We start from the raw sequence: 26,316 nt of genomic DNA, 5'->3' as shown, positions 1-26,316 counted from the left end.
TAAACATTGTATAGATGTCATACATATTGCATTTGAAAGAGAAACTCTGAAAGTTTTTTTTATTTTTTACAAACATTTGAAATGCAAACCATGAGTGACCCAGAAGATGTCAATATGGTAATCGAATTCTTGCCATACACATCCCAGCATGGCATCATCAACTGTGGCAGTCACTTCCCGTATTCTCTCTTGGAGCTCTGCTACATCACAGGGTAGAGGCGGTACATACACCAGATCTTTAATGTGTCCCCACAGAAAAGAGTCACACAGAATGAGATCTGGTGATTGGGGAGGCCATTTTATGAAACAGCTCTCCCCTTCTGTAGTACGGCCAATTCATCGATGTGGCTGCTCCGTGTTCAGATACCCATAAACTTCACGATGAAAATGGGGTGGTGCTGAAAGATGAAGGGAGAGTCCATTTGCATTTGAGGCATCAGCCATTGCTGCAACATCTCCAAGTAGGAATATCCAGTGACAGTGCTCTCAGCGAAGAAGAATGGCCATACTGTGTTTGATGTGACAAGGCACAAATAATATTTACCTTTGGGGAATCACACTCAGATGCAATGCAATCGTGTGGATGCTTTGTACTCCAGATTCCTTGTTGGTGCCTACTTACTGTACTTGGTTCTAAATATTCATTGAACAGTTGTAGCACACTTGTTTTTGTCGAACTCCAACACACAGAAGGCTTATTCTACACCTGAACTCACCATGTTTGCAATTAGCACAAACTATTGGCAAATTTCCAAACTATGCTGTGGCAGTATAAATGAAAAAAAAATCTTCAAAATGACATATGTTTCATATCTGTACAATTTTTTGTTCTAGTGCAATAAATAATTGAAAGTGTTCCCAGACTTTATGTACACCCTGTATATGCTCAGTGTGGATGGCAAAGAAAACACTTGTTCCAAAACTGCTTCCATCGTTGGCAGCAGCGCTCAATCAACACTCTTTATGACTATCATATTATTTGTATTGTTGTTAGTTGAAGACTAATAATGGTTCCAATTTTTCTCTAAGTAAATATTTATTTATGTTCTATAAAATTCTTGGCCCCATAACTCTTAAATTTTGAACTCCAGAATTTTTCATTTGGAACCGAGGGCCAATGGTAGCCTCTGAACTGCCCCTTGTTTTAATTTCTACACCTTTGTAAAATTACAATATTTTCCTGAAACTTGGTACAGCTTCATTATTACTTATTGTAAATATAATGTTCACAGTGGCCATATGTATTTTGTAACTTAATAATGAAGATTAGTTAACCTAATTTGTTTTTAAAATTTTTTTGTATGAAAACTGGTTTTTTCTTAATAATTCAAAAGGTGAATGAGGTAGCTTCCGGACAGAAGTAGAACTTTTTTAACTATAATATTTTGTGTCTATAAAGTTCTCAAAAAAGTAGAGTAATTCAAAAAGGTTAGCTTCTTAAAATTTTCTGCCATAAGTTTTTTCTGATAAACCGCATCTGATTCCAAAATGAGATCTTTCTAGCTTTAATATTATGCACCTCTTGGAATTTAACAAAAAGTAGATTTTCAAAGGAACTGATTAGCGAACTATGCATAGATTCACAATATTTGACCTTTTCATAGTCTTACACAATCTTGCCATGTTTTGAAGCAATAGTTAAGCATTTAATTCTGTAGAATTTTATGCTACAATCTCTTTGTTAGCAGCTTGCAGCATATGCTAGGTTCTATTGTCCTGATCTTGGCCAAGTGATGAGGAAAAATCAGTCCTTCATGCACCTCACCATGCATGCTTGCTTTCTTGCAGCATGAGAAGAGTATCTCTGATGTTATGAGTCTGGTGTGTGCTGTTATAGCATGTACACACATCTTGTATCTCCATATTAAGCAATATATTGTGTATGATTTCCATTCATCTGCTCTCTGCATTTCATTATAAACATTCCAACCAAGAATTCACACAGTGGTGAGTCCACAGGAGCAACAGCAGCTACTATAACTTAATCAGTGTACTTCATCTGATTGCTTTCACTACAACAATGGGGTCATACTACAGTTGCTGCTCTTTTGAACAACAGATATGAGAAAGTCACTATCTTGGTGATCCACATAATTTTGTTTGTTACATGGACCAGTCTATGTTATGTGTGAAACTGGAAAGTGACTTTCTTACATGTCATACTATGGACTACAACAATTATGCATGTGTGCACCAAGAATGTGTAATGACTTCCAACTTCCTCACAGATTTTGGTGGCAACTTCAATGCTTCCTGGAACTGACAGGTCAATATCCTGTCAACAACTTCAGGTCTACACGGTAGCCCCCCTCACTTGGTTTTATTGATTTGTCCATGTCAGGCACAACCCAGCTGAATCTGTTCATAACCTCAAGCAAGGTCCAGCTGGCTGAGCCACGTGAGATGTTTCAACTGCCATCTCCCTCAGACCACATGGCCCAGAACACCAACAACAGTTTTTTAAGGAGCATATACACAACAAAGTTCTCGTCCTGAGCTACCACCATTCCAGTGGTAACATCCAGCAACCTGGTTTGAAACAAATGACTACATCCTACAAAGCCAAGGCATCTTCAAAAATAAGTCAAATTCATCTCAGTATTGAGCAACATAAGAAATCATGCTCACATTATCAGTGATGTCATGTTAGCACCACTGGCAGACAGTAAGTATGATACAACCAAAGGGGCATTGCTTCACTCGTGTTTTCGTGAGAAAACATCAGAGCATCATTTGTAACAGGTGGTTTACAAGGGCACACCCAGCAATGGAATGCCAGCTTTGACGACATCTCCATACACCTGACCCTTTATGTCTCATGCCAGACATCATGGCTCCTCCAACTGCCACCAGAACTACAAATGGCAATGATCTCAGATAAAAACAAAACATTGGAATGCTAGTTAGTCCTGGCTCACAGACTTTTTGCAATCCTGCAGCAATAGCAATACACAGATATACTAGACATGATGACCACCACGAATACATTCTCTGCATGGTAAACTGCCATACCCACTAGCAGTCAATGCAATCCATGCAGTTGCATACACTGATGACAGTGATATTATTAACCTCTGCCACAAGGCCATTGACCTTCAGCCATGCCAACCCTATCCACACCAAACAATAACATATTAATTATAATATTGTATTAGGTACCGAAAGCTGGTTGAAACCAGACATAAAAAGTAGTGAAATTTTGAACTTGGATTGGATAATGTTTAGGAAGGATAGGACTGATGCTATGGGAGTTGGTGTGTTCATTGCAGTTAAAAGCTGTTTAAATGCAGTTGAGATCAATACTGGGTCGGACTGTGAAATGGTCTGGATAAGGCTGTCAATCAGACAAAGATTGACCATTGTGTTAGGTTGTTTTTATAGACCACCAGCATCCACAACAAATGTCGCAGAACATTTCAGGGAAAGTCTTGAGTACGTAGGAAATAAATATCCAAATTATCCATTAGTTATAGGTGGAGACTTTAATCTGGCATCCATTGACTGGGAAAATTACATGTTTATCACAGGGGGCAGAAGCAAAGACTTGTGTGAAGTTATTCTAGGAGCACTCTCAACTTACAACCTTGAGCAATTGGTTAGAAAACCAACTCGACATGGGAATGTATTAGATATCTTGGCAACAAACAGACCTGATCTTTCTGAGGAAATTAATCTAGAAAAAGGTATTAGTGACCATAATGTTGTTGTGGCTTCAATGTCAGTGGAAGTTGCAAAAAAACCAAAGAAACAGTGTAGAGTTTTCTTGTTTGGGACAGCAAATAAAAGTGTCATTAATGAATACCTTCATTGTCAGCTCCAAGCAATCACTGCGGGACACAAAGATATTGAGCATCTTTGGTCAGAATTTAGAGGTATTGTCCACCATGTGCTAGAGAAGTATGTGCCTAGCAAAAATATAGGGGAGGGAAAGGATCCACCTTGGTGCAGCAAACATATTAGGAAGTTGCTGAGAAATCACAGAATTTTGCACAGTCATTTTAAACATAGTCACTGCCCTGTTGACAAACAGAAATTACGCGAAATGAAAGCAGCTGTCAGAAGGACAATGAGAGATTCCTTTAACAAATTTGCAAGCAATATTTTATCTGCAGATTCTAAAAATAACCCCAAAAAATTTTGGTCATACATAAAATCTATGAATGCTACAAATAATTCAATACCTTCTGTTGCTGACAGTATGAATAATGTAACTGATGGTATTAAGCAGAAAGCCGAAATTCTAAACCTAGCTTTCAAAAACTCATTTATGGTAGAGGACTGCAGCACCATTCCCCCTTTCAATTATCGAACAAACAAAAGGATAGCTGACATAGTGTTTAGTGTATCTGGGATTGTAAAACAGCTAAGATCCTTAGATGCCAGGAAGGCATCTGGCCCAGACGATATCCTCGTAAGATTATATGTTGACTATGCTACAAATATAGCACCATTCTTATCCATCATGTATCAGAGATCATTGGAACAGTGGAAAGTTCCATGGGACTGGAAGAAGGCCCAGATCATAGCAATCTATAAAAAGGGTAGAGAATTGGATGCACGAAATTACTGGCCAATTTCACTGACATTGATTTGTTGTAGAATCATGAAACGTACTTTGTTTTCAGCCATAATGACCTTCCTAGACTCTGAGAAGCTCATCTTCAGAAACCAGCACAGTTTTAGGAAACAGCAGTCATGTGAGACACAGCTGGCCCTCTTTGTACATGATATACAACAGGCTCTAGATACCAGCTCCCAGGTATATGCCATATTTCTCGACTTTCAAAAGGCATTCAACTCAGTTCCAAATTGTTGCTTGCTCCAAAAAGTGCATGCTTACGGTCTATCTGATGACATATGTGGTTGGATAGAAAGTTTCCTAACAGACAGGGAGCAGTATCTCGTCCTGAACAGGGTGACTTCAATAGAAAAAAGCGTAACTTCAGGTGTGCCCCAGGGCAGCATAATAGGTCCGCTGCTTTTTACGATTTACATAAACTATCTGGTTGATGGTATTGACTGCAGAATTCGTCTGTCTGCCGATGATGCTGTAGCCTACAGGAAAGTAGTATCACATGAAAGTTGTGAACAAATCAATGAGGATTTGCAGAAAATTAATGTGTGGTGTAATGACTGGCAGCTGTCTCTTAATATTAGTAAGTGTAACCTACTGCATATATCAATGCAAAAATTCCCATTAATGTATGAGTACAAAATAAATGCCCAGTCTTTGGAAGTGGTAACATCCGTCAAGTATCTGGATGTGACTATTTGAAATGATCTCGAATGGAATGATCAGATTATACAAGTAATGGGTAAGGGAAACTCTAGATTGCAATTTATTGGTAGAATCCTGAAGCGAGGCAGTCCTTCAACAAATGAAATAGCTTACAATACGTTAGTTCATCCAGTCTTAGAGTATTGTTTGTCTGTATAATACCCTTACCACTTGGTTCTTATTCAAGAGATGGAGAAGGTACAAAGATGAGTGGCAAGATTCATGACTGGTACATTTAGCCATCATGAGAGCATTACAAATCTCATAGAAAGTTTGAAGTGGGACACACTTGCAGGTAGACGGCGCGCTAAACGGAAGGGTCTGCTCACTAAATTCTGAAATCCAGTCTTCACCGAGGATGTAGAGAACATATTATTACCACCAACTTTCAAATCACGCAATGATCACCATTCAAAGATAAGGGAAATTAGAGCTCGTACTGAGGGGTTCAGACAGTCGTTTTTCCCTCGCGCGATCTGCAAGTGGAACAGAAGGGGGGAAATAGGACTTTGGCACAAATTGTGCCCTCCGCCACACACCACTTGATGGCTAGTGGAGTATATATGTATATGTAGATGTAGATGTAACATTCCACACACAGGCAGGTCATCACAACCAAGTCTGTGTTGGCTCTACTCTTGCTTCAGTGACGAGCAACTGCTCCACGCCATGCAACCACCCAGACATAAGACACAATCCAAATTGCAGGACACAGTGGCAACACTCATAGTTCAAACAAATGGGCCAAACTAGGTTTGTCCCAACTCTAAGTGACAATGGTGGACTTTACATGATATATTAATCAACAAATCTATAATGTCCTCATAAGGAGCAAACAGTAAGAATATTGTGTTTATTAGATAACAAGAAATTTTTGTAGAGGCCTCTTTAAGGATTGCCCAGTTCTTACACTCACTCCACAGTGCATTTACTAATGGTTTTTGTTGCCAACAGTAAAAATCAGTTACAGCTGAACTGCAGTCTTAATAATTTCAATACAAGACCCAAAAAAATGTCCATGTAGACTTGTCTAGGATTTTGAGTGAAGTCATAAAATATGGGGCAAAGGTAATGAATGAACCTCCATCCAACATAAAGTGAGAAATTAGAAATCACAACCAATTAAAAAAATTAATCATACCTCATGAACCACTGTATTCACATATTTAACAATGTGAAACACAGCATTATTATGAATACTTGTACTTACTACATAGTTAACAGAAATTTTCAGTCCTCGAGTCCAGATATTCAGATGATGTATACAAAGAATATATTATGAAAAGGACAGATTGCTGCTCACCAAAATAGAGGAGACATTGAGTCAGAGACAGCTTCAAGTAAACACTGCTGTATATCTGGACTTTCGGCCAAAAGACCTTCTTCTGAAGTAGAAAACATACGCACATTCACACAAGCACAGCTCACACATGCATGACTACTGTCTCTGGCCACTATATAGTAAGTATCAGTGTTCATTCTAAAGCTGAATAACAATTACTCACATACTGTAGTGATGACTGTGTATTTATAGATGTATTTAACTATGCTGTTTGAAAAATGCTGATATAATCTGATAAATAATAGGTTACTAATGGAAGATAAACATCAGTTACTTAATATAACTAGATCAGTGGCAACTTTTGTTTTAATTTACTAGGATCTGGCATAAGCACAAACAACATTGGCCAGTATAGTGATCATTTATTGTCAGTATTGTGTACAAATTAGGTTTCTGTAATTTAGTTGCTTTTTGGTAATGTATACCTTGGGTCATTCTGCAATACTGAAGGGTCTCCTTATTTATGGGATCTATGGGACATGATGAATGAATGAATAAGATGTGTAAAATACGAAATGGAAGTGGAAAAAGTTTAGGATTAAAGGAAGCCAATAACCGAATGGTAGAAACTTAGAGTACAGGTACAGGTACACACACACACACACACACACACACACACACACACACACACACACACAAGTAAATAAATAAATAAACAAATTAAATAATCCTTTAAAGGGATAGAGTACATACACAAACAAACACACACACACACACACACACACTGAGTGGAGTGGTGGGTCTGGCACTATTTACAAAATATTCATTGAGAGTATCCCAGTCAATAGGGTACTGTTTTCTTTATTGAATTTATTAATAACATTCCTGGCTACTTTACATTTATTTTTTCTGCAGTGGACCCATGATAGTGATAATTTTATCCAGTATATACTGGCACTTGGTGGTGAATCCGTAATTTATAGGGTTGGTTTGAAAAGTTCTCAGAACAGAATAGAATAAAAATACTTACAGCACTGAAACATTTTTTATTTCTCAATGTAGTATCCTTGTAGATTAATGCACTTGGTCCAATGATGTTCCAGTGTCTTGATCCCATCTCGAAAATGAATTTCCTCCAGGCCTGCAAAATAGTCATCAACTCCAGCTATCAATTCTCCGTTTGAAGTGAATCTTCATCCACCAAGAAAAATTTTCAGTTTTAGGAAGAGATGGAAGTCTGATGGAGCCATATCAGGTGAATAAGGCAGATGTGGCAACAATTCATACCTTAGTTCATGTAATTTTGCCATGGCGATGGCAAATGAGTGCATGCGCATGTCAAGAGTCATGGCACCCATCTTACAGATAATTTTTTCATTTCTAATTCTTCAATTAAAATGTGATATACCCTTTCAGATGACATCTGGCAAGCATGAGAAATTTCATGCACTTTCAATGGATGACCCTCCATGACCAATTTGTGCACTTCTGCAGTAATTTGTGGTGTAGTGACACATCTTGGCCGAACACTGCACGGATCATCATCTAAGCTCCACTGACCAAATTTAAATTCATTTGTCCACTTGGCAATGGTTGAATATGAAGGAGCAGAATCCGCCAGTGTATTCTGGAGATCGGCAGGATTGCCCTCTGCTTTTATACCTTTCTTTATGAAGTACTTAATCACTGCTCAAATCTCGATTTTTTTTCCATCTTCGCAAATCACTATGCGGGAACAACAACAGAGCCACATCACCAGCCCACCTCTCTTCCAAGTGCACTGACATGGCATGTGTTTACAGGCAACAATCCAATGAATATTACGTGAACAACTTGTTGCGACAGCACTGACCTCTTGTGGTCATTCCGAGAACTTTTTGAACCACCCTCATACATTTTTGTTTGTCTTTATTCTGAGTGTTGGTATAACTGGCACATCTAATGTATCCAGTGACAATGCATTTTCAATGCTGTAGTGTGACACTCATTTCTTCCTCAATTAAACAAACAATAAGAAGAGTTCTTCCACAAGAGTATACCTCCATTTGCTTACCCTGTATGTGCAGTTACACTCATGCAATTCCACAAAGAAATGCTTAGATATCAACCATGATCATAATATCCTCCTTCCATATCTGCTTGTCTCTCTGAAAGTTGCAGGGGCACCCCATGCACTAACAAAATGTTCGTGGACACTGTATAGTTTTAAGTTTCTCTAGTGTAGTATGATATTGAATATTTCTCAGGAATGAAGCCAAATGGCATTGGCCAGCAGGGAAGATATTTCAGCAAACTAACTTCTTGTGATCTTCAGATGTTCCCTGATGACTGATTTTTTTCTGTGGGGTGCTGCCTTTATATCACCTCCCCTCACCCAGAGCTTCCAGCCAGCTGGGTCTGGCTATGAACCTGGTACAATGGCGGGCAAGTATGACATCAGAGGCCATGGCATCAGTGGCCTCAACATCAGGGGCCTCAGTCACATTGCAGCACGTACTGAATGCAGGTCTCCGCCAGTGTGATGACTATGCACCCTCATCTTCTTCAATTACCATGATGGGAACAGATTTTTCACATAGATTGCCACTGTCCTTTGATCATGCTTGAGACTGTCCCAGGCCTTTCTTAATTGAAAGTCGCTGTCTTTATTTTTGTAGTTCATTATGTACTTAAATCTCTACAGACACTTTTACAATACAGTCCTAGAGGGGGTTGCCTTAATGGATCATTGAAACAATTTGATGTCATTGTAATTCATTGAATGTCCATGGAGGATGCAGTGCTCTGTCACAGCAGACTTTGTCAGCTGTTCATTGTCTGTGTGAGGTTTATGCTCAGTGCATCTCTCCTACACTGTTTGGATAGCCTCACCTATATACATTTTCCCACACTAGCAAGAGATGCAATAGTCTCCCAGTGTCCAGAGTCCTAGGTCATCCCTGACTAATCTCAACAAGACTTTGTCTTGGCTGGTGGTGGAACATGCACTTGACATTATTTTTTCAGAGTAGTCTTCTGATTATCACTGATATGTTCCCAACATGTTGCATAATCACCATTGCAACAGGTTTCTCTTTACCCTCAGTAGGTTGTGGTCTCGGCTTCTTTGGTCTTATGGCACATTCCACCTGAGAGTTATTGGAACCATTTGTACAGAACATGACCTGTAGGTGCTGCAGTTTGGCTACTAGGCTGCCATGGTCCAAGATTTTGTGTACTCTGTGGACTAGTGTGTTTAGGACATCTTCTCATCGTGGAGGGGCATGACAGCTGGAGACATGCAAGTACAAATCTGTACATGTGTGCATTATGGTAGAAACTGTATCCCAGTGTGCCGTGTGGTAATCACTTGATGAGCACATTCAAATATGGAAGTTAATTTTTTCTTCTATTTCCATCATGAATTGGATGTTCTGGAGAAGTGATTTAAGCATTGAAGGAAGTCTTGTAAGTGATGTTATCCATACTGATTATGAATGTATCACCTACATATAAAAGAAAAGCATGAGGGCTTGTAGACTGTTGACTCCAGGACTACTATTTCATGTGCCTCCATGAACATATTGGCCACCATTAGTGATAGCAGGCAGTCCATAATTACTCCATATGGTTGTTTGTACAGACGGAACATGATAGTCTAGCAGCCAAACTGCAGCACCTACAAGCTATGTTCTGTACAAACAGTTACAGCAACTGCCAGGTGCAGAGTACCATAAGACAGAAGAAGCCAAGACCACAGCCTACTGAGGATGAAGGAAAACCTATTCATGTGACAGTTATCCCATACATCAGAAACTCGTTATCAAAACTCAAAAGAATACTCTGTAAATGTAATAGTAAGTGCATTTTCGCCCACCAACTAAGATGAAAGGCTTGTTGGAATCAGTCGAGGATGCCGAAGAACTCCAGAAACCTGGAGTCTACCACATCCCTTGCCATTGCATAAAAATGTATATAGGTCAGACTATCTGGATGTAACAGGATAGGTACACTGAACATAAACACCGCACTGACAATGAACAGCTGACAAAGTCTGCTGGGGTAAAGCACTGCATGTCCCATGGACAGCACCAAGTTGTTCCAACAATCCAAACCTGGGAGTGTACCCTAACAGAGGTTGTAGAGAGTCAACTATATGGTGAACTAATAAATAAAGACATTGGCTTTCAATTAAGTCAGGCCTGGGACATAGCCTTGAGCATGGTCAAAGTGCAGCAGAAATCTTTATGTAAATCTGCTCATGTCATGGCAACTGAAGAAGATAAGGATACATTAATGTCACACCAGCAAAGACCTGCATCCGTTGCTGGCCGCAACGTGACTGCGGACCCTGAATCAAGCCCCCGTTGTCACACTTCCCCAACGACCACACCAAGTCTGCACTCAGAGCTGGTGCCCAGCTGAAAACAACTAGTCATTAGGAACATCTGAAGATGACAAGTTGGTTTGCTGAAATGTCTTGCCTTCTGGACAGTGCCACTTCACTGAAAAACATTCAAAATTAGTCGATCCTTTTTTCCTCTCCAGGCCTCTAATAGAACTGAAATGGACCAGGAACCAAAATCATACATATTAACGAATGGGATTATTTATATGGGACATATGACTTGCCAAGTATAAGATGTGCTGAATGGACAGCCATGTAGGAAACACAATAACTAGATAAATGTTTAGGCAAAGCTGTCCTTAAGAGCTAATGGACACCAGTTCCATACAACATTACTGCTGTTGTGACAGTGTCTATCATTACTAGTTAACAATACCTTAAACATTTCAGTCCAAACAAAATTTCTGCCTCTGTGTGTAGCAGTTCACCTACTTTGTTTCTTCGTTTGTTGTCCTCAGTGTCGACATACTGCATTGCTACACTGGCTGAAAAATGGGTTGTGGATTCCAACACTGACTACTGTAAGTAATGTAGCTGGCAGGTGCACAGTTGTGTTTCAACGTACTTTAATTTCGCTGTTCACAACCTCCTAATAATACACAGTTATATGGCCAGTGCACTGTTGTTTAACTTTCGATAAGCCTCATTAATAGTGTGCAAGCAAACCTCCAAATACTGCTACAGTAGTTTCCTGTTGAACATCTACAAGCAGTAAAAACCTAACCACAAAGTTCACAGTTCTTGGACAATAGAAAGATACATAAGGAGCAGACACTTCCCTTGTTTTTAACACATGGCCTAATTGTGTAACACTTATTTCACAGTTAAGTTGAAGCATTGCTATTGTTCTGACCAACGTAGGCTCCTCATCTGAAACTGGGCCATGGACTGACTGTCTCAGGAGCAAAATTGGGCCCTTATATACCTTCACAATAACACGTACTGAAACTACACATTGTTCAAAGTTAAACTTACAAAAATTACAGTTAAAACTTAACTCATTCAATTAACTGAACACATCAAAAATTCGTTCCTTTTATCAGTTCCTTCTACTACAAGGGTTAGGCTGAATTATTTGTTTAAATAATGAAATTAACATATATAGTTATGCAAACAATACTTTTGACAAAAATGTTAATTACTGGTGTTAAATTCTTTAAAACCTTTCTCTTTTATGAAAATACAGATTATACTCACGTATGTTAATGGCAATTAGTTCAAAAATGAAAAAAAATAATTTAAGTAAACAGATGCAAAACAAGAGGGGAAGAAAAGTTCCTTCTACTACAAGGGTTCGGCTGAATTATTTATTTAAATAATGAAATTAACATATATAGTTATGCAAACAATACTTTTGACAAAAATGTTAATTACTGGTGTTAAATTCTATGAAACCTTTCTCTTTTATGAAAATACAGATTATACTCACATATATTAATGGCAATTAGTTCAAAAATGAAAAAAAGAATTTAAGTAAACAGATGGCAAAACAAGAGGGGAAGAAAAAATATCCCAGCTTGTTTTGTCACACATGGATTGAAAATTAACACGCTACCTCCAGTCACACACATGTTGTTCTTTTAGTGAACAGTTAGATTTATCCCAAATATCTCTGTTGTCAATTTGTCATTTTGGGCATCTTATGTGAACTTCACCATTTTTCAAAAACACATACTGTTTTGACACTTTTTTGCAAATGATTCTATAGCTGGTCGCAAATAATTTCATCTGAAGTGACAGGCATTTGAATCCCGCACTCAGACATCAGCACTGATATATACATGGTATGTATGTAATGCAATCCTGAGCCATTTAGGAGTATCTTACAGCTTTGAGCATATGGTAGAAATGTAGGGTATCACACCCATAGTTGGTTACAGGAATATTGAAGAATCCATTAAAGATTTCCACAGAACTTAACATCAGAGACCCACAGTTCATATTAGGAACAAAGCTGCATATTGTGAACCTTATCAAATTACCATAAGCAGCTCTGGTCATTCATGTGTGATGTATAAGGACAAGTAAAAAATGTGTAGGCTTTGGATTGAAATATTGTGTTTTTACATAAAAATGCATTTATTTTTCAATGTAGTCCCCTTTTCTGTAGCTCTACTTCTTCCAATATTTTTACAGTGAGTACAATCCATTCTTCAAGCGCAGTTCTAAAAGTCTGCAAATACCTGTCTATAGTTGCCATAACCCCTTCATGAGACTCTAAAAGATTTTCAGTAATAAATTTCTTAAGATGTACAATTTGTTGGAAGTCAGAAGGGCCCATATCTTGTAGACAAGGTAGATGTTCCAATAAATAGTATTTAAAATCCCTCAGTTGTCCCACTGTCTTAAACGCCTCTGGGGAAATAAGCATTGCTCTGATGGAACATAATTTATTTTGTTTATTTAATTTTCTTTTATACATTTTGCAAACTATGCCTCTCTTTGCTTATTTCTTAATCCAGACGATACAGTTGATTTGCATAGCATTCAGCACTCATTGTTTTACACTCCATAAGTTCTTCAATAGGCAGACATCTGTTTCCCATCCCAGAAGATATTGGCCACACTTTTGTGGCAGATGAATTCTGCCTTCTACCTCTTTGTTGTAGACCACACTCTTTCTTTTGATTAGTTATGATGTAGCTATTTGATATAACTTGTATGATCCAAACCCATTTTGTGTGTTTTCTCAAATTTCTAATCTGTGTTTGGAGATTTGGGACATTAATCATGTGAATCACCTGCAAGAAAGTTATGGTATATTTGAATACACCATTATTTATTTGCTTTGTAAGTGAAGGAGCAAATTTATTATAAATCACAACTAACTTTGAATGAGTTTTCTTTGGTATTAAACCATCTACAGTAATGGATTTTAAGGATGTGCAGTGTTCGAGTTTGTCAATGTGAAGCAACATACACAAAATGCTTGTTTTAAAAATTCTGTATAAATAATACCAGTCCACAGATTAAGTTAACACCTGACATATTCTGTTACAAAACATGTGCTAACACAGCAATAAGAAAATTCTGTTTGAATCACTGTTGTCTCTATGCTGGACTGAGATATTTGCCTTTTTCCCACCTACACACCTGTGCTTGAAAACTGTGTTGTAGATGAAAATTACATTTTATTTATTATACTGAATTCCTTACAGGGTATACTTCAGGTACAGTAGCATTAAAACAATTGTAATTTGTATGCAGTGACAATGTATGACAATTCATATATTTACTTGCAGGGTACAATGTTCGCATTAGTGGACAGGATGTGGGTAGAGGTACATTTTCACATCGGCATGTGATGTTGGTAGACCAGTCAACAAATGAAATGTACATTCCACTGAATGATTTAGTGGAGGGGCAGGAGGGACACCTTGAGGTATGAAGTTCTACTATGTATTGCTGAAACGTTTATTTGTGCAGCCTTTATTTAACAATGTTCTGAGGAAAGCTATGTTACCTTCAACAATACAAGAACCTGCAAGCCATAAAAATCTGGTACAAAACAGATTAAGCAACTTAATGATACTTTGCACTGTTTCTTCTAGTTCATATTTCAAAAAGACTTAACCATTATTTCCTTTTTTTTTGTACTTCAGTGAAAAAGTTACTTTCTTTCTTTAAAGTCAAATAAGATTTTACTTTTCAGGATATGCTGAATAGATATTAATTACTAACAGCAACACTGCAAAATCTACTTAGAGTACTTTTCCATCCCTAATCTTTACATACCCTAATCTGTGGAGACATTCATAACACACTGAATTTTTTTATACTTCTACAAACAACCAGTTGAAGCTAATTCTCTGTTTTCCATGTGTTGTATCATGTTGCATGTCTGTTCACTTCACCAACACATATGAATCCATAGATCACAACAAATACAGCTGTCACAGTATATCAGTTTCATTCATTACTCATTCAGATTAGTTGCATAAATCATCTAAAACAAAACTTCACTGTTTACTGCTGTGTCCTCAGTGAATGAAAATTTCAACAACTTTCTGGGGGCCTTCTTGATGACATTCAATGAATGCTTTCCTTTTATGACTATAAAAACTGACACACCTAAGAAGGGATCATGGATAACAAGGAATATTCAGATTTCAAGTGTGAGTAAAAGAGAACTTCGTATGGAGGCAAAAGTCAATCCAAACCCAGAATTCTTAAATTATGTAAGGCAATATAAAAAAAATCTTTGATAAAGTAGTGAGACAAGCCAAAAAATGGGCTAATAGTAATTATATTTCTAATGATAAAAACAAGTCTAAGCCAATGTGATCATTTGTAAAGAGTGAATCAGGTATCAAAAAAGGCAGACAACCAAAACTTGAATTAGTAGTGGCAGATGAGACTGTTTTGGACCTTCACAGATCTGTGAAGTTTTTAACAGGCACTCCACAAATCCATGTAAAACCAATGAAGTTTCATCTACAAGTCTGTATCCTGTTTCCACTTTATGTATCTCCACTGAATTCAAATTCACCCATATATACTATTCTGAAGTAGCTGATGTCATAAAGTTCTTGAATTTAAATTCTGTAGGTTGGCATGAAATTCCTACAAAAATAATAAAGGCAGTCACCCATAGTATTGAATACCTGCTCTGCCTTATAATCAGTCAATCTTTTGAGGAAGGGTAGTTTCCTGATAGGCTTAAGTATGCTGAAATATGACCCATTTATAAAAAACACAGACATGATGAAGTAGGTAATTCTCAACCAATCTCATTGTCATTCATATTTTCCAAAATATTTGAAAGAGTTGCACATAACCAGATAGTTAACTATAATAATCTGCATAATATTATCCAGAACAATCACTATGGTTTACAAATGGGGCACCACACTATGCAAGCCATCAATGAACTTATTACATAAAGTAGTAGCCAATTTAGACAGTAAAGTGAATGCATCGAGCATCTTTTGTGGCCTAACTAAAGTCTTTGACACAGTAGACCACAAACCACTACTTTGTAAGCTACAAGCGTATGGTTGTAGTGAAAATTCAATGAGTTGGATGTCATTTTGCCTGAAATTGAGAGTTGGGTGAGAAATAATGGTCTGAAACTAAATCTGACAAAGACACAAATCATTCACTTTACCACAAAACAAGCTATACAGGATATACTTGAAATATCACATGAGGACAATCACGTTGCACCTCAAACTGTACCATGTTTCTAGATGTAATGCTGAACAAGAATTTATCAAGGTCAGAACCTGTAGGTTCCATGTGGTACTGTCTACATAGTCTAATACACTCCTGGAAATTGAAATAAGAACACCGTGAATTCATTGTCCCAGGAAGGGGAAACTTTATTGACACATTCCTGGGGTCAGATACATCACATGATCACACTGACAGAACCACAGGCACATAGACACAGGCAAGAGAGCATGCACAATGTCGGCACTAGTACAGTGTATATCCACCTTTCGCAGCAATGCAGGCTGCTATTCTCCCATGGAGACGATCATAGAGATGCTGGATGTAGTCCTGTGGAACGGCTTGCCATGCCATTTCCACCTGGCGCCTCAGTTGGACCAGCGTTCGTGCTGGACGTGCAGACCGCGTGAGACGACGCTTCATCCAGTCCCAAACATGCTCAATGGGGGACAGATCCGGAGATCTTGCTGGCCAGGGTAGTTGACTTACACCTTCTAGAGCACGTTGGGTGGCACGGGATACATGCGGACGTGCATTGTCCTGTTGGAACAGCAAGTTCCCTTGCCGGTCTAGGAATGGTAGAACGATGGGTTCGATGACAGTTTGGATGTACCATGCACTATTCAGTGTCCCCTCGACGATCACCAGTGGTGTACGGCCAGTGTAGGAGATTGCTCCCCACACCATGATGCTGGGTGTTGGCCCTGTGTGCCTCGGTCGTATGTAGTCCTGATTGTGGGGCTCACCTGCACGGTGCCAAACACGCATACGACCATCATTGGCACCAAGGCAGAAGCGACTCTCATTGCTGAAGACGACACATCTCCATTCGTCCCTCCATTCATGCCTGTCGCGACACCACTGGAGGCGGGCTGCACGATGTTGGGGCGTGAGCGGAAGACGGCCTAACGGTGTGCGGGACCGTAGCCCAGCTTCATGGAGACGGTTGCGAATGGTCCTCGCCGATACCCCAGGAGCAACAGTGTCCCTAATTTGCTGGGAAGTGGCGGTGCGGTCCCCTACGGCACTGCGTAGGATCCTACGGTCTTGGCGTGCATCCGTGCGTCGCTGTGGTCCGGTCCCAGGTCGACGGGCACGTGCACCTTCCGCCGACCACTGGCGACAACATCGATGTACTGTGGAGACCTCACGCCCCACGTGTTGAGCAGTTCGGCGGTACGTGCACCCGGCCTCCCGCATGCCCACTATACGCCCTCGCTCAAAGTCCATCAACTGCACATACGGTTCACGTCCACACTGTCGCGGCATGCTACCAGTGTTAAAGACTGCGATGGAGCTCCGTATGCCACGGCAAACTGGCTGACACTGACGGCGGCGGTGCACAAATGCTGCGCAGCTAGCGCCATTCGACGGCCAACACCGTGGTTCCTGGTGTGTCCGCTGTGCCGTGCGTGTGATCATTGCTTGTACAGCCCTCTCGCAGTGTCCGGAGCAAGTATGGTGGGTCTGACACACCGGTGTCAATGTGTTCTTTTTTCCATTTCCAGGAGTGTATATGCAATGAAAGTTATAAGTAGTATAATAGAAACACAGTAAAAAAAGTTGTATATCATGGATATTTTGTGTCTGTCATTAGATATGGTATAGTTTTTTGGGGATCAGAGAAAATAAACTTACAAAGAGTCTTTAGGCTACAGAAAAAAATCATTAGAGCCATGGCAGGTGCACAGTAAAGACAATCATGCAGATCTCTGTTCAAGGCCCTTGCTCATATGACTGTTCCTGACCTCTGTATCTATGAGACAATTAATTTTTCTAAACAACACCCACAAGTTTTTGAGAACAACCTGTTTAAGCATGATTATGAAACAAGAAATCGCAGTCTAAAGTACCAACTCATAGGCTAAAACTGCTGGAGAAGACACCTTATTCTATGGGTATGAGGCTGGGAAATAAAATCTGTGAAAAATTTAAAAATTATAACCATAAGAATTTGGACTTCATTTAAAGAAGTACCTAGCAAGTAAATATTATTACAGCATAGAAGAATTTATGATTGACTGTCACAAATAACTATGCCTGGTGTTTAATTTTATTCTGTTTCATGCTAAAAAAGTACTTTAAGTAAATATTTATTCTAAATTCTACTTTATTTTCAGCATGATTATATTAAATCATTTTGTGGTACTTAAACTTACGAGACAGCTGTAAATTATTCTATATACCTACAATTAGAAATTAGCTTTCACTTAATGTCTCAATCATTTGATTGTGTATGACATATTATGTGACAATAAAGTTTCTATTCTATTCTATTCTAACATCTTTCTTAATTTTTTGTGCACAGTACAATTACAAAACTTCAGAATGTACAACATCTTTCATTTTTTGGATATTGTGTGGTAAGAGTATGAACTGGTCATCTGAAATACTACTTTGGGAAAGGGTGGTGTGCTACTGACTATGTGAAAACTTTTTCTTATTGTTTAAAGACCTGGCTGTTGTAGTTAAAACTAACTGTGAGGAAGAAAACAAAACAGTACATTTCCACAACACAACTGTAATATGCAATCTGATCGTAGATCATTTCCACTGTATCTGAGTGTCCAATGAATAAATCACTTGGGATCATTGCTACATGAACATGCCTCATAGGATAACTATATGATATTTGCTCTCACCTTTTGGATGTGAGTCCTGGATATGTGTCCAGAAGGTGATGGAATTTTCTATCCACCAGGAAAATGTCAAGAAACACGTAACTAATTTTTTTTGTTTTTTTTTTTTTTACCTGCCCATGATGGCAGTATAGATTAAGAGACTCTCAGTGATCTCATCATTTAGCTCCCACATATTTCCTTACTTGGCGGAGACTTAAATGCTTGTAATGTGCTTCAGGATTACAACTCCCTCTACTCCTGTGATAAAACTGTTGAGAACATCATGTTTTTGATCCTCTTTGCTTGCTGAACACAGGGCTGAGCATACAGGTTAACGCTGCTACATGGTTATCCTCCACCACAGCTCTATGAGAATGATATCCCAGATATTGCTGAGTAATGATACACACTCAAATGACTACTAGCTCATCTGGATACACCAATGAGATTTTGCAGAGCTCTAAATGAACTTGCCCCTTGTGAGTGCTCATTGAGGTGAACTGGATATTGCACAACCAATTGTTTGTTTTTGTACATAAATACAACCTCCAGGAGAAAGACCACATAAGCAGCTGTAGTAGTGCATTTATGCAGAAGTTTTCAGGTCAGGATAGAAAACAGGTTGTTCTTTGTTATGATGAAAAGTACATCTCGCAATCAAAGCCAAATGTGGACTTCTGAAGACGTTTAAATGCATGCCATCTGCTGATAAGCTCACATTCTTCTGGGTGGCAAGTGTAAAAAGCACTTACACTAGTAGAGAGTAAAAGAAAGTAATTACTACAGTTCTTGTAGCCGGTCATTTGGTACACCTCAGAAGGATTTCAGGGGAGAGATAGGTGGTGATCCATTAACATTGTAATGTAAGCTAAAAACCTCATGAGCAGTCTAGGAGAAATTTTCTGACCACAGTGAAGCATTATTTTGAAATGTCACAAACACAGAAAAGAATCCAGCTTTCTGCCAGCACTGAGACAATGATGAGAGAAACATTTGAGACTTCACTTCTGCCAAAAGTGGGTGTCTAAAAATGCCCCTTTTCCATATGTGAGCTGCATTTAACAAGTGATGCTTCATCTAGTCTCCATTGATAAGGAATCCTGTTTAATCTTTTTGTCGTAATGTAACAGCAAATTTTCTTGCCTTGTGAATGGAAACTATTTTAGCCTCTCTCCTTAACTATGAAGAAGTCAAAACATGCCAAAGTTTCCATTGTAGTGTTGCCATCAACAGGAGCATAGGAAAGACCATGGAGCAGATTATCAGATACCACATTCTTTGGATTTTTGAATGTGGGCTTGTTAGTCACATTTGATGTGGGATTTTTGAATGTAGGCTTCCTGGTCACTTTCATTGTGGGTTCAGCACTTGTTCATCTTTGCTACTTGAAAACACAACTGTTCTAATGATCAAGTGCTCGTAACTTTTTAGGTATGCATTTTCGAGCACTTGTTTATGGGACTTTTTGTTCTTGTTTTGGTCCATACTACCAGTTCCCAAAATATGGAAAGCAAAGAACTTGCAGCAGAACAGATTTGTTTTGCAGTATCAAAGATGAAAAATTGCTTGTAGCTCTTAAGGTATGCATTTTTGACCCTATGTTTACAGAGACTTTTTTGCTTCTAGTATCATGTACTTTGAACTGTATGCATTTACGCCATTAATTCTGATACACCCTGTATATGAGATGTTTTTCTTCTGACAGTTTTCAGATAAGAATCACATTTGTTTGTTTCACTTTACCATAGATTATTTTGTTCTGTGTAGTTTTACTACCTTCTTGAAATTTCAGGTAGCAAATAGTATACTGTCAGAAGAAGCTGTACTTGGATTTGAATATGGAATGAGTATTGAAAACCCAAACCGTCTCGTTATATGGGAAGCTCAGTTTGGAGACTTTTTTAATGGTGCTCAAATACAAATAGATACGTATATCACAGGTGGAGAAAGTAAGCATTAAAACAATATAATACTTACACTATTCCTTTGTTATAGTAATATAAAATATATGTAATAATTATTCAAAAGGAGTCCATTTGTTTTACTTTTTCTTTTGTTTTATACAGCCACAACATAAATGAAAACATTTAGCACCATCAGTTAAAACATTGTATACTCTGTGTATCTGTGGAATAGAATTAGAGCTGAAATTTTTATATTAAACAATTGAAACCACAAGTTGGAATATCAGCAATATAAGGGGAAGATGATTTGCTATTCACTGTTTTGGCCAGAGTCTTCCTCGGAAATAGAAACACACATTCATTCACACAAGCAAGCACACCTCATGCACACATGACCACCATCTCTGGCAGCTCAGTTCAGAATGCAGCTGTCATGGTCTGAGCTGCAGGAGATGGCAGTCATGTGTGCATGAAGTGTGCTTGTTTGTGTGAATGTATGTGTGTGTGTTTCCCTTTCTGAAGGAGGCTGTGAAAACTAGTATGCAAGTGCCTTTTCACTGAGACTGTATGCAACTCAACATGTCACATTTATGGCGAGTAGCAATTTACACACATCATAAAAAGTTTTGCACCACCCCACTTCCCAGAACTCCTGAAGACAGACATTGACTGTGGATATTGTATCACAGACACAGCCCCTTTGACTGTTCAGAGATGTGACTAAACCCACCAAAAGATGTAAACAAACATGCATGAGCAGCGCCTAATAGACCGACGGGGTCCGACAGCCAATCACTTCCAGGCATTCCACCAGGAAGAAGGTACATTGCTCATGCTGTCTGCAGTTCAACCATGCCTAGACAGTCAATACTGCAGTTCGATCGCATCTGCATTGTTACTTTGTGCCAGGAAGGGCTCTCAACAAGGGAAGTGTCCAGGTGTCTTGGAGTGAACCAAAGCGATGTTGTATGGACATGTAGGAGATACAGAGAGACATGAACTGTCGATGACATGCCTCACTCAGGCTGCCCAAGGGCTACTACTGCAGTGGATGACTGCTATCTATGGACTGTTGCACAGAGGAACCCTGACAGCAACACCACCCTGTTGAATAATGCTTTTCGTGCAGCCACAGGGCATCGTGTTACAACTCAAACTATGCACAATGGGCTGCATGATGTGCAACTTCATTCCTGACGTCCATGATGAGGTCCATCTTTGCAACCACGACACCATGCAGCACAGTACAGATGGGCCCAACGACATCACAAATGGACTGCTCAGGATTGGCATCATGTTCTCTTCACCAATGAGTGTCTCATATGCCTTCAACCAGACAATCATTGGAGACGTGTTTGGAGGCAACCCGGTCAGGCTGAATGCCTTAGACACACTGTCCAGCGAATGCAGCAAGGTGGAGGTTCCCTGCTGTTTTAGGGTGGCATTATGTGGGCCTGGTGTACGTCACTGCTGGTCAGCCTTGTGATGACTGGGTGTTGTGTGATGTCCTTAGGTTAGTTAGGTTTAAGTAGTTCTAAGTTCTAGGGGACTGATTACCATAGATGTTAATCCCCATAGTGCTCAGAGCCATTTGAACCATTTTGAACTGCTGGTCATCGAAGGTGCCATAATGGCTGTACGATACATGAATGCCATTCTCCGACCATTAGTGCAACCATATCAGCAGCATATTGGCGAGGCATTCATCTTCATGGATGTCAGTTTGCACCCACATCATGCACATTCTGTGAATGACTTCCTTCAGGATAACGACATTGCTCGACTAGAGTGGCCAGCATGTTAATCAGACATGACCCCTATCGACATGCCTGGGATAGCTTGAAAAGGGCTGTTTATGGACAATGTGACCCACCAACCACTCTGAGGGATATACATCATATCACTGTTGAAGAGTGGGACAATCTGGACCAATAGTGCCTTGATGAACTTGTTCATAGTATGCCAAGATGAATACAGGTATGCATCATTGCCAGAGGACGTGCTACTGGGTATTAGAGGTACCGGTGTGTACAGCAATCTGGACCATCACCTCTGAAGGTCTCGCTGTTTGGTAGTACAACATACGATGTGTGGTTTTCATGAACAATGAAAGGGTGGAAATGATGTTTATATTGATCTGTATTCAAATTTTCTGTACAGGTTCTGGAACTCTCGGAACCGAGGCAATACAAACCAATTTCTGATGTGTGTATCTTTTCTTTCTATTGTTGAAATTACTATGTAGTAGACTTTATTTATCATATATTATTGAGTGGCCAACCTGACTCTTACACTCCCACCCCTCCCCTCCCCCCACCCGTATGACTGGGAATCAAACAGCTGAAAATTATAGTGGACAAAATTGGCTAAAGAAAATATTCAAATGTTAGGCAAGATTTCAAAAAGAAACATGAAGCAGGTGGGCTGATCAAAAACTATTACTTTTCCTTCGCAGCTGTCACTATCTGAAAGCTGATGGATTAGAATCAGCCTGTCAGAAATCAGTGGCAGAAAATGGCATGAATGGTTAGTTGTAAAAATGAAGTACTTAATCCACTTTGTGAAAATGAGATGAGAAAAATGACGTATCATTCTCATTCTTATGTTAGGCACTTTTATGTGGTAGAGAGCTGCAATATTCTGCAGCTTTCAATACCTTTGGTATCATCGCAATACCTCTTTTCAAGCTTTATTTCAAAATTTTTGCTACTTGTGTAGTATGGACCTTTTTCATGATTTATAAATTTCTGTGTGCCTCGAATCTCTGAAAATTAGCAATTTTAACTAGAGTTGACTCATTTGTAGAAATGTACCTGTTTTTGATGTGCAACTTTCATGTTTGGAACCTGTTCAGAATCCTAGTGAAATAGTTCTGAATATTTATTCATTTGAATCTTTCATAGGTCGATGGATGACCTGTTCTGGCTTAGTAATGATGTTACCTCATGGTTATGATGGTGCTGGGCCTGAGCATAGCTCATGTCGCATAGAGAGATTTCTGCAACTGAGTGATTCCAGTGAGACTACACCAGATGGTGATGATGTTAATATTCATATTGTGAATCCTACAACACCAGCTCAGTACTTCCACTTATTAAGGAGACAGGTAAGTTAACTGTACTAGGTTCAAAGAATAATTCCATAAAAAATGTCAAAAATATAAAAACACTCATTAGTTGAGACAGGTAAAGCAATGTATGAAACAGAGATCTAGGTAAAAAACAAAAAAAGTGTTCACATTACACAAAAAAGCAATAAGGACCATTTTAAGAAGAAACACTTCTTAAATTTGCAGAAAATGTTTTAAAAATCTAGGGATTTTAACTTTTACATCATTGTACACACATAAAGCAACAATAAACATCACAAAAGATAGTTTAGGGTGAGTTACAACTGCTAGTGTAAGTGTACACACCCACAACACAGAGAAGAAACAATATACATGATGGTAAGCATACCTAATTTTGGAAACATATTATGCCATGATTCTCTTGCTTTAGCATCACAAATAATTCTGACTACTTTTTTCTTCAGTGTTACTAATATGTTTAGGTTGGGTCATGTTGTTGCACCCTCATACTTCAACCATGTAGTTCAAATTCAGTGACAACAATGAAAATGATATGCAGTTTATAGCATTCAATAACAAATGCAATACTTTTTCTGAAAGTAGGTTGGTTTTATTCAGAATTCAAATACACCATATTATTTCCCTCTGTTCTGGCCAGAAAACTTTGTTTTTGACATAATCTCTGTTTAATGTGTCAGCCTTATGCCACCATACTGTGAGGGCCTGTATTCCCACATGGTACCACTCTACTAGTTGATGTCAGACCCAAAATCTTGCTGCTTTAATAACCTCCCAGTCATCCACATACTGCTTCCCACAGAGTGCATTCTTCATTGGTCCAAACAGATGGAAGTCGGAAAGTGTGAGATTCGGGCAGTAGGGTGGATGATGATGAACAGTGCAAAAGTTTTGTGAGCTTCTCATGGGTGAACAAACTTGTGTAAGGCCTTGTACTGTCATGGAGAAGGAGAGGTTGATTTGCATTTTTATGGCAATGAACATGCTGAAGTTGTTTCTTCAATTCCCTGAGTGCAGCACAATACAATTCAGAGTTGATTGTTCCATCATGAGGTAGGACATCAAACAGAATAACCCCTTCAGTGTCCCTGAAGACCATCACCATGACTTTATGGGTTGAGGGTGTGGCTTTGAACTTTTTCTTCAGAGGAGAGGTGGTGTGGCAGCACTCCAAGGATTGCTATTTTATTTTGGGTTCGAAGTGATGAACCCACATCTCATTGCCTGTGATGTGGTTAAACAAAAAATTGTCATGATCAACCTTGTAATATGCAAGAAATTCTGCAAAAAGGTTCTTAATTGCTCTTTATGGTTAGGTGGCAGGCACACCCTTTGAGTACCCCAGATGGTGGATATGTGTGGCAGCACTGCCAACAGAGACACCAAGTTGAGCAGCAAGGTGTTTTGTTGTGATCAATTGATTACCTCAAATGACAGTGTCCACATGTTCCGACATTGCAGGAATTGGCCAGCAGACCGGTCTGCTTGACCTTGTTACAATGATGACAGAAGCCTCAACCCATGATGCACCATGCTTTTGCACTGCCAGGCTTCCATAGACATTCTGTAAGCACCTATGAATATCAATGATGATCTGATATTGCTCTGGTATTCTGCCAAAAGAAACTCAGTGATAGCTGTCTGCTTGGAACACATCTCTGTTTACAGATATTATGTTGAAGGCTATGTATAGTGCCACCACCTACCAGAACTTTATTAAACTATAGGGGCGGAAGCAGTAATGTTCCATGATGTCCCACAACAAATTCTGCACTTTTCAACTGAAATTGGCCAAGAAGAAAAATGTGTTGCATCACTTATTTAATGCCCTTCATATGTTTTTAGGTAGCTCACAGGCTATGCATGTCTCACTTGAGTTTGTCCTGGATTGTGATTCCCAAGAATTTTGTTCAGATTTCCTTTTATACTGTGTTGCTTACTATGTATATTTTCATAACAAGCTCTGTTTCCTGGTTTTAAATTCTATTATTGCAGTCTTTGTAACATTTATATTTAGATGGATTTCACTGAAATAGTGGGCTATTTAATTCATAACACTGTTAAACAGTATTTCTAGACTGTCATAGGCTTTGTGCTTACATACAATTGAATATCATTTACATACAACGTGTTTTGGAGTTCAGAGAAAACTACTTTACATAACAAACATACAATAAAAAGAGAAGAGGTTCCAACATGGAACTGTGAGCCACTCTATATTTCATATTAATAATTTTGGATTTGAATGACACACCGTCTGTTTTCCTAAGACTAATTTTTCATGTTGCTCTTATATGATTTAATCAACTCATAGCCAGTTCTTCAAATACCAAGGTTCCATAGCTTGTTAAGTAATGTGGTGGGGTTAACACAATCAAATATTTTTCCAAGATCAAGAAACATTCCAGTAACATACCCTTTGTTCGTCATGGCTGTTATTGTTTCATCTATTAACTGTGATGTGGTTGCAGAGGTTGACTTGAATTTCATGAAGCAGTTCTGATTCTCAAATATTAGATTATATTGACTCAGAAATGTTTTTAGTCTAGTGTAAATAGCTTTCTCAATTACCTTAGAAAATGCT

General features: G+C 38.9%; 1 protein-coding gene across 1 annotated transcript in view; it reads left to right on the top strand.

The window, feature by feature from the left end:
- Nucleotides 1–26,316, top strand: part of LOC126188009 (probable 2-oxoglutarate dehydrogenase E1 component DHKTD1 homolog, mitochondrial) — a 356,616-nt gene that overhangs the window by 241,717 nt on the left and 88,583 nt on the right. The window contains exons 13-15 of the mRNA XM_049929425.1: nucleotides 14,190–14,329; nucleotides 20,533–20,689; nucleotides 23,548–23,750. Coding sequence (XP_049785382.1) covers nucleotides 14,190–14,329; nucleotides 20,533–20,689; nucleotides 23,548–23,750 — 500 coding nt within the window. The remainder of the gene's footprint in view (nucleotides 1–14,189; nucleotides 14,330–20,532; nucleotides 20,690–23,547; nucleotides 23,751–26,316) is intronic.

The sequence above is a fragment of the Schistocerca cancellata genome, chromosome 5 (assembly GCF_023864275.1).
Source record: "Schistocerca cancellata isolate TAMUIC-IGC-003103 chromosome 5, iqSchCanc2.1, whole genome shotgun sequence".
Lineage (NCBI taxonomy): Eukaryota > Metazoa > Arthropoda > Insecta > Orthoptera > Acrididae > Schistocerca > Schistocerca cancellata.
This window is presented reverse-complemented; position numbering and strand designations above follow the sequence as displayed.